Source organism: Bos javanicus, chromosome 25 (assembly GCF_032452875.1).
Source record: "Bos javanicus breed banteng chromosome 25, ARS-OSU_banteng_1.0, whole genome shotgun sequence".
NCBI classification, from domain to species: domain Eukaryota; kingdom Metazoa; phylum Chordata; class Mammalia; order Artiodactyla; family Bovidae; genus Bos; species Bos javanicus.
The window spans coordinates 14,093,186-14,107,250 of NC_083892.1; the positions used below are offsets into that span (position 1 = coordinate 14,093,186).

The 14,065-nt window shown below is 48.0% G+C and overlaps 1 protein-coding gene across 3 annotated transcripts in view; it reads left to right on the forward strand.

The window, feature by feature from the left end:
• Positions 1-14,065, forward strand: part of NDE1 (nudE neurodevelopment protein 1) — a 44,295-nt gene that overhangs the window by 5,139 nt on the left and 25,091 nt on the right. For all 3 annotated transcript variants that reach the window (XM_061401208.1, XM_061401210.1, XM_061401209.1), the window contains exons 2-3: positions 7,702-7,828; positions 9,677-9,830. In XM_061401208.1, coding sequence (XP_061257192.1) covers positions 7,746-7,828; positions 9,677-9,830 — 237 coding nt within the window. In that variant the 5' untranslated portion in view covers positions 7,702-7,745. The remainder of the gene's footprint in view (positions 1-7,701; positions 7,829-9,676; positions 9,831-14,065) is intronic.

The following is a 14,065-nucleotide window of genomic DNA, read 5'->3' on the forward strand; positions in this document are numbered from 1 at the left end:
CATTGTAGGATGTGTGTGTTAGTGTGTGTGTGTGTGTGAGCGTGTGTGTGTGTGTGAGCGAGTCACTTGTGTATGCTGCGTGCTAAGTCGCTTTGGTTGTGTCCACATCTTTGCGACCTGATGAACTATAGCCTACCAGGCTCCTCCATCCATGGAATTCTCCAGGCAAGAATACTGGAGTGGGTTGCCATTTCCTTCTCCAGGGGATTTTCCCAACCCAGGATCCACCCCAACCGGGTCTCCCACATCTGAGCCACCAGGGAAGCATAGGATGAACTTGGCTCAGACAGTAATGTGTCTGTCTGCAATGCGGGAGACCTGGGTTCGATCCCTGGGTCGTAGTCCTGGGACTCTCAGAGCCACCTGTTATCTAATCTCTGACCCGTCCCGACCGCGACCCCCCCCCCCCACCTCCACCATGCGTATTTCGCCACTTTTGAAACTTAAATTTTTCCTCTTGGTGTGTCTTTTGTGTCAGATTAGATGCAAATGATCCATGCTCCTAAAGTGTCAGAGGCCTCTGGTTGGTGTGTTCTATCCCATTTTGGATAATAGTTTCTTAACTTGCCTTATTCTGTTAGGATGTTATTTTTGTTTCCGGAGTGTGTTCTTTTGGAGTGTGTTCTTTTGCTTTAGAACGTGTGAGGCCAGAGAGATTGCACTCCCTTTGCTCACAAGATAATTCCCAACAGGACCGTGCTGGTAGACAGAAAGTTTGTGTCTGCAGTTGGTACAACGTTTGCAGCTAGTCCTGATGTAGGTGCTCTGGGTCTGCCGCGCTCAGCAGCACCTAGTACTTAGTGGGTGTTGGGAAATCTTTGGAAAAGAATGGAGGAGAATGCACCACTGTAGGAAAAGCTCCCTCCCTGGCATCTTGGTTCAGTAGCGTAAAATTCTCCCTGGACAGTAGCTTTCTGGATTTTTTGTTGTTGTTCACATTTAAGCTCCTTAAGATTTCAAAAGCAATATATGCTTATTGTAAAAAACATTTATTGTAGCAGGTGTCAGGAACAAGTTCTCATCTTATCGGCTACCTTACTCCCATTCTGGTACCTCCTTCCAGACCCTCTTCTGTTTATGTACACAGCGGAAGCTACATTTGCAAACAAAAATGGCACTTTTTTTCTTTCTTTTTTTACACTTTAAACTTTTTATTTTGTATTGGGGTACAGCCAAGTAACAGCATTGTGGTAGTCTCAGGTACACAGCGAAGGGACTCAGCCATACATATACATGTGTCCATTCTCCCCAAAGCCCCCTCTTATCCAGGCTGCCACATAGCATTGAGCAGAGTTCCATGTGCTACACACTAGAAAAATGGCACTTTCTTAACATGAACTTTCTTCCGTATCATTACTCTTAATTCTTAGCTGCACAGTTTTCCGATCAGTCTTCAGTTAAGTTTCTCCAGCTCCCCCTCATCATTACATCAGTGATGGTGTACACCCTTGAGCATTTGTCCTTGCATGCCTGCTGAGGTGTTTTTTTGTGGGTAGATCATTTCAGACTTTGAAAGCACCGAGACAGAAGTCAGACTTGCTGACTCTTGACTGATTTTGCCCCAGTGATGTCACTTATGCAAAATGTAAAGCCTGCGTCATAAAGTGGAAGCTGTGGGAGCCTGTGCTGGCCTTTGGCAGCCGCTTTCTCCCCCTCTCCCCTGTGTTTTGATTGGGAAGGAGTGTGGTTGGGGTGGAGAAGTTAATCCCTGATGGTTTGCAGGTGTGGATTGCCCCTAACCAGCTGTGCTGGCTTTCTTCACTCAGAGGAGAGCTGAGAAAGACTGCTTTGTCTTTTCTAGAGTTTTGAAATCAAAGGTGTGTATCTCAAGTGTGTTTTCAGACTTTCCTAATAAGTGTGATCATGGAAAACATGCCAAAAAAAAAGCTTGCTGAAACGCTTTTGCAAGAGTAATAGATCTAAGTTATCCAAAACAGAAAATAAATACCTCTGGGACCACTAGATCCCAGTTTGTGCATGTGTGTTGTAGCACATACACTGGAGGTGCCCAGCAGGTTTGCCCACAGAGCTGCTGGGACAGGATGCAGCAGGATGGTATATTGAGAATGCAAGTTAGCAAGCTCAATCCCTTGACACAGATGCAATAAATGCATGCAGTATCCAGCTTGAAGATAGTGTGTATAAAGGTGTGGATGCTATGACTACGCACTGACACCTGTCTGTCACAGTGCCTTTTAAAAGACCGCTTGGCCCAAAAACTGAATCTGACTTTTATGCAGTCTATCGGCAACCCCAAAGAGACCTTGAATTTGAATTCAAAGTCTCCCTTGCGCTTGGGTCTGGTTTGCCTCTCTTACTCCTTTGCATCTATGGGGATGGCCAAGACAGGTAATGTTTCTGCTCCAGCTTCCCAAGAAGCCCAGTGACTGCCTTAGCAATCCCTGGGTCAGGAAGAGGCCCTGGAGGAGGGCATGGCAACCCACTCCAGTATTCTTGCCTGGAGAATCCCATGGAACAGAGGAGCCTGGTGGGCTACAGTCCATAGGATCAGAAAGAGTTAGACACAACTGAAGTGACTTAGCACGTGCACACACACACACACACACACACACGCTGTCTCTCTCTATCTCTCTCCAGCATTTTCGAGGTAAACAGAAAGGATCCAGTTGTTTGGAAATGACATATTAAATGCCTAGCACTCCACACACAGAAGGTGATGATAAACTTGTAATGCTGGGAAAGGGGAACCTTTGCCAGTCATCCTGCCTGCTGTCTGTGGCAGACAAGAATGCACTTTAGAACTTTTCCGAGATATTTTCAAGTGGAAAAAAGGAAAGGTTTAGGTTTTTAAGTGTGGTCTTTCATAAGAGAGTGAAGTTGAGCTGTTATTTCTTTCCTCTTAGCCTTGAGCATCGTCTTCTTCTTCCCTAAGGGGTGTTTTTAAAATGCAGGGGTTGTAATTAGAGCCACAGTGGAAGCACCTCCTAAAAAAGCTCAGTTTCATTTATTTACTGAGGCTTAAATTCTAAGCCTCACTGGCCATGATAACAGTACCCTTTTCTGAAACTCATCTTTGGTAAGGCTGCAGGATGAAGGTTACTAAAACTCCAGTAACTGTTCTGAATATTCCTTATCATGAAAACCTGGGAAGTGGGTAGTTTCCAACATGACACCCTGTCCTTCAGCCCCTTGCCATCAATGAGATGCCACTCGGGTGCTGAGCGAGAAAGGTTTTTCCCCATCCTATTAAGTCCCTTTCTCGGCCATTGGGCTAAGATCAGGTGTGTATGGTGGCTGCCCAGGTGGCATAGTGGTAAAGAATCTGCCTGCTGTTACAGAAGACACAGGAGACAGAATCGATCACTGGGTCAGGAAGATCTCCTGGAGAAGGAACTGGGAAACCACTCAGTATTCTTGACTGGAGAATCACAGAGGAGCCTGGTGGGGCCATAGTCCATGGGGTTGCAAAGAGTCAGACATGACTGAGTGACTGAGCATGCAGATACACATTAAGTATCCTAGGGATTTATAAAAACTAGCCTTCAGAGGGTCTCTTGCTTCTTTTCCTTAATCTCACATCCCCTTCCAGTGAGTGGTCAATCTTTATGTTCCCCTGTGTTCTTTCCTTCCACAAGCATTTATTGAATGCCTGTTATATGCCAGACACTGTTCATGGCATTGGGAATTTAGGGGGAAAAAAAATGATGGTGAGGATCCCTGTGTTCAAAACTGATATTCCAGTTGTTGCTGTTCAGTTGCTCAGTTGTGTCCAACTCTTTGCAAACCCCACGAACTGTGGTATGCCAGGCTTCCCTGTCCTTCACCATCTCCTGGAGCTTTTTCAAACTTACGTCCATTGAGTCGGTAGTGCCATCCGACCATCTCATCCTCTGTCGTCCCCTTCTTCTCCCGCCTTCAGTCTTTCCCAGCATCAGGGTCTTTCCTAATGAGTCAGCTCTTTGCATCAGGTGGCCAAAATATTGGAGCTTCAGCATCAGTCCTTCCAATGAATATTCAGGACTGATTTCCTTTAGGATTGACCGGTTTGATCTCCTTGCAGTCCAAGGGACTCCTCTCCAACACCACAGTTGAAAAACATCAATTCTTTGGCGCTCAGCCTTCTTTATAGTCCAACTCTCACATATGTATGTGACTATTGGAAAAACCATAGCTTTGACTAGATGGACCTTTGTTGGCAAAGTAATGTTTCTGCTTTTTAATATGCTGTCTAGGTTTGTCATAGCTTTTCTTCCAAGAAGCGTCTTTTAATTTCATGTCTGCAGTCACCATCTGCAGTGATTTTGGAGCCCAAGAAAATAAAGTCTGTCATTGTTTCCATTGTTTCCCTTCTATTTTCCATGAAGTGATGGGACCTGATGCCATGATCTGCATTTTCTGAATGTTGAGTTTTAAGCCAACTTTTTCAGATAAAACAGAAACACAACTCATAAAGTGATGAAATAAAATGAAGCAGGGATTAATGTGGCAGTGAAGGGCTGGAGGAGGTATTTGGTGGGATCTTCAGAGAAGGTCTCTCTAGGGAAGACGGTTCAGCTGAGGTCTGAATGGCAAGAAGGGACTCTGCGGGCAGAGATCTGAAAGAGGAGCATTCCAGGCAGAGAGAACAGCCAGTGCAAAGGCCCTGAGGTGGGAGCACGCTTGGTATGTTCAAGGAACAGAAAGAAGGCAGTGGGACTACAGCATAAGCAGGTGAGGGGCAGGGCTGTAGGAAATGTTTAGAGAAGTAGGCGGGGACTCATGATGATGAACTTGAACATGAGCTTTTTCCAAGCAGCAGGAAAAGTCAGTGTACATTCATTGTTCCTGGTTCCTGACTTTCTCACCCTCCTGTATGCAGAGTTCCCCGATGCCGTGAGGTTGAGACTGTCCACACAGTCATCGATGGCCACACGGCACTCAGTCACGATTGCGAGGGCTCTGGGCTCTGAACACTGTAGACATTTGTCTGGTGACCTCATGCTAGATGAGCTCTGGGCTCATTAGAGCTTGTGGCTTGAGCAGGGATTACCAGAATTAGGTTTGCCCTTGCTTGTCACCGTGGTAATTACTATTATCTACACTCTAGGTGCTCTTATCCTTTCTACTTTCAGCAAACAAGATCGTTCACTCCAACATTCATTAGGCCTCTCTGGTAGCAGAAATCCAGGCCTAACTGGTCCAGCCAAGAAAGGAAGTTGATGACCCCTCCTCACCTTCAGTCAGGGATGACTGGACCCAGGTGTCCACCTCTTGGCCCTGCTTTCTTGTTTTGGCTTCATTCTCAGGCAGCCTTCTCCCTTGTGATAGAGAGATGACCGCCACAAACCCTGATGGAAAGAGAGTTTCTTCTCCACTCCACCCCCCTCGGATCCCGGCTTTACAGAGATATAATCGACATATCACATGGTATAAGTTTAAGGTGTAGCACATGGTGGTTTGAGACATGTATATATTGTGAAATTATCATTATAGTAAGGTTAGTTACACCTTCAGAGAGTTTCTTTCTTGATAGCTCTTTGAAAGGCCTGGGCCTGGACGCTTACTGTCTCAGCTTGGGTTAGGTCTACCCCTGAGCCAATCATTGGCTCAGCTTGGGTTAGGCCCACCTCTGATCCAGTCATTGGCTTAACTTGAGTTAGGCTGATCCTTGTCACTGGTTCAACTTGGGTTAGACCCACCCTTGTCGCTGGGCTCAGCTTTGGGATAGGTGCACCTCTGAGCCTGTAACTGACGCTGGAGGCGTGAGTAGTCACATGCCATCTCCTAGGAACAGTGGCTGATGACAAGTCCACCTGAGCCCCATGGAAAGAGTGTAGAGTTGGTTCCTCCAAGAGAACATTGGGGTGCTATTACAAAAAGATGGAAGAAGGGATGCCGGACTGAGGGATAAAATCAAGTTAACTTTCTACTCCCTCTAGCTTCTCTGCTTTGATCAAGCTTTCAGAGAAACTCTGTTCCCCAGAAGGGAGTGGGTGGGGACATGGCATGTTTTTTCTGAATCAGGGAAGGGTGAGAAATTTGAAGGGAGAGATGTGAAGACAGGTCCTAACAGATGTAGAGTTGTCAGTAAGTGCTTTACTCAGATGTAGGTATCGTTGTTCAGTTTCTACCAGGGACCCACTTGGTTGGTGATCGTGTCCATGTCAAAACTGACTTATTTAGCGGAATGATTTGTATTTTTTACCTAGATATTCGGCTTGTTAGTTATGTCTTGCAGAGTTGGGGGTTGTGTTCCTTCTTTTTTCCCCAAAGACAGAACTGTGAGCTATCTTGAAGGGAAGAAGGGACTTTGGAGCAATCTCATTTGAATTCCTAATAACCTTTTGACAAACTCAGAGTCTTAAACAAATTGAGAAAATAAGCTATTAACATTGAGAAACGCTATCAGCAAGGAGTCCGAGGACTGAGAACTGTTAATAGGAATCTGTTCCTGACCTCTGTCCTGGATAGCTCAGCATCCTCAGAGCCTGTCACCACTACCCTCTGTTGTTCAGTCGCTAAAGTCGAGTTCAGCTGTTTGTGACTCCATGGACTGTATCACGCCAGGCTTCTCTGTCCTTTACTATCTCCCAGAGTTTGCCCAAACTCATGTCCATTGAGTCAGTGATGCCATCCAGCCACCTCATCCTCTGCTGCCTGCCTCCTTTTCCTCCTGCCTTCAGTCTTTCCCAGCATCAGGGTCTTTTCCAGTGAGTCGGCTCTTCGCATCAGGTGGCCAAAGTATTGGAGCTTCAGCTTCAGTCATTCCAGTGAATATTCACGGTTGATTTCCTTTAAGATTGACTGATTTGATCTCCTTGCTGTCCAAGGGACTCTGTCTAATTCGTCTCCTTTCTTCTCACACCCAGTTCTCCAAGATCCTGTCTACTTCCTCTTCCTCACCTCCCGGTCACTCCTCCACCCCCTCTATCCCTCCTCCTGGTGTTGAAACCATTCTTGCTTACATCACCAGTGACCAACATTTCACCAAGTCTCGTGGGTGGATATTTTCCAGAGCTCATCTTACTAGCTTCTCTCTCGCATCTCAGATAACCATGGAACATTCATTCCCCATTTTCCCCTTGAAACTGTCTCCTCCAGTATAGTCACTTTTCTGGTTCTCATCTCTCTCACTTGTTTCTCCTGTCTCCTTCCATCACCGTTTCTTTCTTTGCTCAGCTTTCAGATACTGGCACGCCTCAGAGTTCCATAAATAATCCTCAGTTGATTCTTCGATGGTTCAGTCACAAGAAAAAGGGAAGAACCAGCTCCAAACTCATGACTCTTAAATTTGTGTTGTTAGCCCGGACTTCACCCCGAGTTTCAGATCCGGTGTTACATCTTGATGGATCACAGGCAAATCCAACTAAAAGTGTCCGAAGCTGGTGTCAAGTATCCCCTCACCCTGCAGACTTCCCTTCTGACATTCTCCTTCTGTGATGATGGAGATGGTGGAAGCACCGGGTTGTCTAAGTTAGAACCCCTAAGCTGCCCTGCTTTCCCCTTCCCTCCAATGTAATAAAATCAGCAAATCCTGGTATATGTATCCATCCTTGGAATGTAACATATTGTAATATAATGTAATGAATGTAATGTAAATAATGAACTGTAGTTTGTCTAGGTTTAGTTTTTAATTTTTTGGCAATTTTTTTTTTTTGCCGCAATTAATCCAACATAAAGTTCAGGAATTTCCCCCCCACTCTATTAAAGATCAGCTGTTTAACTAGATGTGGGTAATAGCTTTAAAACTTTCTCTCCTAGACATTATGCACCAAGAGGAGTGAACTCTTCCCCCCATTTCCACAATGGCGGACTCGGGCAAGACCTTCAGCTCCGAGGAGGAAGAGGCCAACTATTGGAAAGACCTGGCTATGACCTACAAGCAGAGGTCAGTTCTCCCAAGTTCACCCTGTGTTTTCTTCCCACAGTGATGGCAGCGAACATTTACTTTGGGCCTTCTGTGTGCCAAGCCCTGTGAAGAACTGAACATACATCATCTCAATTAAATCTCCATGGTGGCCCGTGGAGAAACCATTCTCACCCCATTTTACAAATGGGGGACTGAACCTCAGTGACAGCAAGTAACTTGTCTAAGGGCACACAGCTGGGGTGGGGTTGGGGGGGGGCAGGGGCAGCAGAGCTGGGATTTGAACCCCAGAGCCTAGAGGGTCCTAAGCAAAAGGCTGTGCTTCTCCCAAGCTTATTTTCTGGCAGAGTTTTTTGTTTGTCTGTTTCTTTGTTGTTTTTTTTTTTTTTAAGTGTAAACAGTTTCTTTTTATTGTCTTTTTATTGTTGCTATTTTGTAACAGGCAAAATTATTTAGGTCAATAAATGTTTAAGGACTTTCTCATGTTCTGATTCTTTCCACTGCCCAACACCTTAGTTCCTCCAAAGTTATACTATTCAAGATAAGTAAGCTATGAAAAACTTAACATTCAGACTTTTTTTATCTTAGGTATTGGCATATCCCAATGATCTGTACCACTCTATTAATAGGATGTGACAGCTTGGGAATGAATATGATTTGAAGTTAACACATTTTTAGAGAGTATCAAATTGTGGCAGTGTTTTATCAACTCTCAGAGGCCTTATCTGGTCAGCCCTCAGGTGTGTGGGAGAGAACTTCTCCCTGTAGCTAGCTGTCTAGGTTGTTACAAGTTTTTTAGTTTGAAACCAGTGTTTCCCTGTCCCTATCTGGGAGCTGTGGGTGTGTGCATAACATTGTTTCTTTCCTTGTTTCTCATGGATTCTTGTAATCTGCTCAGGCAGGTCTTATTCCAGCTCCTCTGAGGCTCCTCTGATGTCTTTATTCTTAGTTTGATTTCAAGTGAAAGTGAAGTCGCTTAGTCTTGTCCGACTCTTTGCGACACCATGGACTGTAGCCTGCGACACCATGGACTGTAGCCTATCAGGCTCCTTCATCCATGGGATTTTCCAGGCAAGGATACTGGAGTAGGTTGCCATTTCCTTCTCCAGGGGAATCTTCCTGACCCAGGGATTGAACCGAGGTCTCCTGCTTTGCAGGCAGACGCTTTACCATCTGAGCCACCAGGGAAGGGCTTGTTAAAAAAAAAAAAAAAAGCCTTGAATTTTAAGGGTTGAGAAGCCAGAATTGGGTATTTGGGATATGGAGCAGGGACCCTAGATAGTGGTATGGTAAGTGAACCTTTGTATTATGTCCAGTTTCTGCTTGTAAATAACTCTGCAGAGAGTATACAGTCTGAAGTATATTTACTATACATTGGGTTCCAGAAACTACATGTTGAATGAATGACTGGACGGTGCATTGGTTAAGAAAGGGCTGTGGAGTCGGGCACACCTGGGGGCAGCTCCAAGCCCTGTTTCTGACTTGTTTGACCTTGAGACGTGCGTGTGTGTGCTCAGTTGCTTCAGTCGTGTCCGACTCTGTGACCCTGTGGAATGTGGCCCACCAGGCTCCTCTGTCCATGAGATTCTCCAGGTAAGAATACTGGAGTGGCTTGTCATGCCCTCCTCCAGCGGATCTTCCTGACTCAGGGATCGAACCTTAGGTTCTTAAGTCTCCTGCATTGGCAGGTAGGTTCTTTACCACTAGCGCCTCCTGGGAGGACCTTGAGACAGATGACCTCATCATCTGTATAATGAGGGTAATGACAGTTCCTGCCTCAAAAGGCAGTTGAATAAAGAGCAGATCCATGTCTAACGCTCAGCAACGCATAAGCGCTCAGTGATGAGCTGACATCTGGGAATCCCGCAGGGCAGAGCACACCCAAGAGGAGCTCCGGGAATTCCAGGAGGAAAGCCGGGAATACGAGGCGGAACTGGAGACACAGCTGCAACAAACTGAGAGCAAAAACAGGGACCTGCTGATGGAAAACAACCACCTTCGCATGGAGCTGGAGACCATCAAGGTGAGGGGGTGAGCGGAGACACACCCAGGTGTGTGGGTGGGTGTCCAGCACCCGTGACCAGAGAAGGGAGCCTGTGGGTGTGGCCCCCTCCCACCCCTAGAACTGCGGGCATGTGGGGCACTTGAGCTCCCAGTGCCCCTGTAAGAGACAGAGGATGAGATGGCTGGATGGCATCACTGACTCCCATGGACTTGAGTTTGAGTGAACTCCGGGAGTTGGTGATGGACAGGGAGGCCTGGCGTGCTGCAGTCTACAGGGTCGCAAAGAGTCAGACACGACTGAGCGACTGAACTAAAGAGACAGGTCTCACACGTGTCCCATGGCCATGTTTAGCAATCCCAGAGCACATGTGGAAGGTAGACTTTTCTAGAGTATGGATCATGGCTGGAATTGCTGATTGTTATAAGGCCCAGGGTTATGCTGTCCGGAATGGTAGCTCCTGTAGCCACACATCTCTAGTGGGCGTCAGTGTGAACACAGAGGCTGTAGAACGTCTCCATCATTATGGAAAGTTCTGTTGGACAGAACTCAGGCTCCTCAGCCTCTGTTGACATTTGAAGCCACACGACTCTTTGTTGTCAGGCTGAGTTTTACATTGCGGGGTGTTCAACGGCATCCCTGGTCTGCACCCACTGGATGCCAGTGGTACCCCCTGCCCCAGGTGGTGACCACAGAGGTATCTGCGGTCATTGCCGAGTACCTGGAGAACCACTGCTCTGAGGGGTAGAGACTGGACACTCTGTATGGGTTAGCAGGCGATCACGAAGTGTTACATTGGCCTTAGAGACGGCTCTGGGCTATCACTGCCAGGCAGGGTCACCTGGCCAGCTTTGTAAACATCAGACAGGGCTGGCCCCACCCCGCCCTGAGAGTTTCGTTCTCAGGAAGTCTGGGTGGGGCCCCAGCAGACCTGCGTGTCTTTTTTTTTCTTTCTTAATTTCTTTTTTTTTTTTTTAAACAGAGCTGCTCATATTTATTTTGATGAGCCACCGGGGGGAAAGAGCCAAGGTCCCGCAGTGTGAGCCCAGGGCTAGGTGTGACGCACAGGACAGAGGTGTGCCCTTTGCCCCTGGAAGCCTCGTGGGGGAGACAAACCTGATGGCCAGAAGCATTTAGTGAAAAGATGCTCAGACACAGGCAAGAATGAACGTCAAGTGGACCTTGGGAACCTGGGTTTCCTAGCACACAGGAGAAAGTGGGGCGAGCAGATGGATTGGGGACTGAGGGATGAGGAGTAGCACAGGGAAGACCCCACAGACTTTGGAAGCTGGACGGTGGACTCTGAGCTTTAATGGTGTAGACCACAGAGCCCAGACTGGCCATCCACACAGGTCAGTCTGGCCCGTAGATGTTGTTTGCTTAAGCCTTTGGTGATTTTCACTCAACGTTTTATCATGAGAGCTTTCAAGCACACGGTCGGGTTGAAAGACTTTCCCAGCGAACACCTGTATATCCACCACCTGGCTCTGCCAATGACCTCTGCCACACTTGCTCTTTGTTATCTGTCCATCCATCAGTCTGTCTTCCCAGTGCATTTCAAAGTGAATCACCAACTTCTGTATGCTTCTCTGTAAATATTGCAGTAGGCTGTTAACTAGAGGTGAGGGTTACGGTTCATTCTTTTGATAGTAACATTTATCTCTTTAGCGGTCTTTTACAAAAATATTTAATATCTGCATTCAGAATTGTGAGGCTTTTTGTAAGACCTTGGATTTCCGGTTTCCTTTGATCGTCCTCTGGTGGCTCCTGCCACCCCAGCCTGGCCTTCGTCCATACCTGCAAAAGGCAGGTTGGTTAGAGCAAGGTCACCCCATCCCAGCTACTGTCCCCCCATCAGCTCTGACGTCAGGGGCTGAGTGTCTTTTGTGGGTTACACCTGACCCACGTCACTCACTCTGTTAACAGGCTGACTGCTGCCCTAGGCACTGGGGAACCATGACAGCTTTTACACGGAAGGGGGCTCAGGGTCGGAAGACTGGTGGTTTGAACCATGGTTTGGAGAGAGTAGGAGGACCTGCACAGATGCTGATAAATACGCATGTGCTAAGTAATTAGGCACTTCCAGACCAAGCACTTGAACTGGCAGAAGACTTCTCTGTGAGGTTTAGGAGCTACAAGGTGAGGAAGGGGATGACCTCAGAGTGAAGAATGGCCCCCGGCACATATTTCTGTCACCTAAGAGAAAAGTTTTCAACTAAGTCGGACTCCTTGACAACTGGCTTATTCATCACCAGATGAATAAAAAAGCTTGTAAGGGATCCAACAGAGCGTCTATTGATGCCTCCATCAGCTGACAGTTTATTATAATTAGCCCCAGATGAAAGCCCAACAGCTTTTTCATGTCCCCAAGTTCAAAGGACATCATTTGAATCTCTGTGCTGGTGGACAAGCCCGTTCACCGCGTCCTCTGGGAACCCACGCAGGAATTTAGGTTAATGGTCTGGGGTCCTGTACCCTCCTGTTTTCTTCTTTTTGGGGGTGCACCCAGGCCAAGGGTGGGAGCGATCCGAGCCACGCCTGGAAATTCGCCCGAGCCTGGGCCCGCTCGGCCCCTGCTTGTCTTAGCTGAGACGCTTCCTGTGCTCACAGCCAGGAAGTGGAGTATCTGAGGGGACTGAGTGGCGTGAGGATGCGAGGCCCCGGCCCTGTGACCATCCATCCTGAGGCCCTTTTCTCGGGATGGCTCTGGCCACGCCTTTCTGGCCCCGGGCGCCATTACCTCACCCTCCCCAGAGCCTCCAGACTGTTCCTAGCAACAGCTTTGTGTACTGGGCTGAGGAAAGAAGAGGAGTGGGCTTTTTTTTTTCACTTTCACATTAGACTTCCTGGGGGAAGGGAGTGTCTTCGTTCCTGTTTGTGGATGAGGGAAAGGTGGTGAGATTGTTGGGTGACAGAAAATAATTTGAAAGCAGAGCCAGACAGGGAGAGAATGGGAGTGTGTGAGTGTGTATGCACACACGTGTGATCAGTTCCTCTGTGAACCTAGGCGGAAGTGGTCCAGAGCCGTTGAGTGTCGTTGTTCGCGAGCACGAGCCCGGGTTGCCCAGGATGGGTCTTGGCTCAGTTGTTTGCTCCCGGTTGACTCTGGGCTGACGATGGGCCTGAGCCTCCATTCTCACACCTCCGAAATGGCGTTCAGTCAGGCAGCAGGAAGGGTGTCCTGAGCCCAGAGGCTCGCGCAGAGTAGCCTGCGGTAAATGCTCTTGTCGTTTAGTTACTGAGACTCCATGGGCTGTAGCCCACCAGGCTCCTCTGTCCATGAAATTCTCCAGGCGATAATACAGGAGTGGGTTGCCATTTCCTGCTCCAGGGGATCTTCCTGACCCAGGGATCGAACCCCCACCTCCTGCTTGGTATGGATTCTTTACCACTGAGCCACTGGGGAAGCCCACAGTATACATTAGCTGCTGTCACTGCGGGGCAACAGATTCTTGAGACCTCATCTGGGCTGTTCCTTGCCTCGGGAAGCACTGGCCAGGTCACACTAAGCTTCTTCTGGTGGAAACAACAGTTATGGTTTTTTCCTTCTTCTCTTCCCTTCCTCCTTCCTTCCCCTGCCTCCCCTTCTCTCCCTCCCTCCCCCAGAGGTGCCCAAGTTCCTTCTAAATACACCATGCCACAGGGAGAGCATCCTGGGTCACAAAGTCAGAACAGTTGTTGAACTGAGTCAGTGATGTCCCGCTCTGACTGTGAGGCACGAGCACCAAAGTCACTGTGATTCCTGCCCTTGTCCCTGTAACCCAGGGATGTCACTGAAGTGCGTCAGTATGGCCCTTGCAGGTCAAGCTCAGAGAGGTTGATGACACTTTCTATGGCTGTGGACACCTTGCACAGAATGACTGCTTAAGATGGTTGGGGGCTTCTGGACACCAGAGGTGGTGAGGACCATTGTGGAAGGGGGCCAGGTACAGACAGATGCTCAGGAAGCACTCGGAACTGGACAACTTGACGGCCCCTGGCTCCCCCCATCATCCCTCACTTGCTCAAGAGCACATGTCTATGGACAGAAGGTTCTCATGACTGAGCTTAGGCTTGTCCCCTGGCCGTGGTGGAGGCTGCAAGAGGTCCTCAAGAAACTGGGGTGCCGGCAGGCTATGCAGAGGGGAGGAACGGATGCTTAGTGGCTAGGAACCACACACGTGCACCGCAATAGGAGAGAGTAAGTCCCAGGATTGACCTTCAGCGTCCTAAGGAGATGACGGGGAACGGAAATAAACATCCTTGTTGGGAATCTT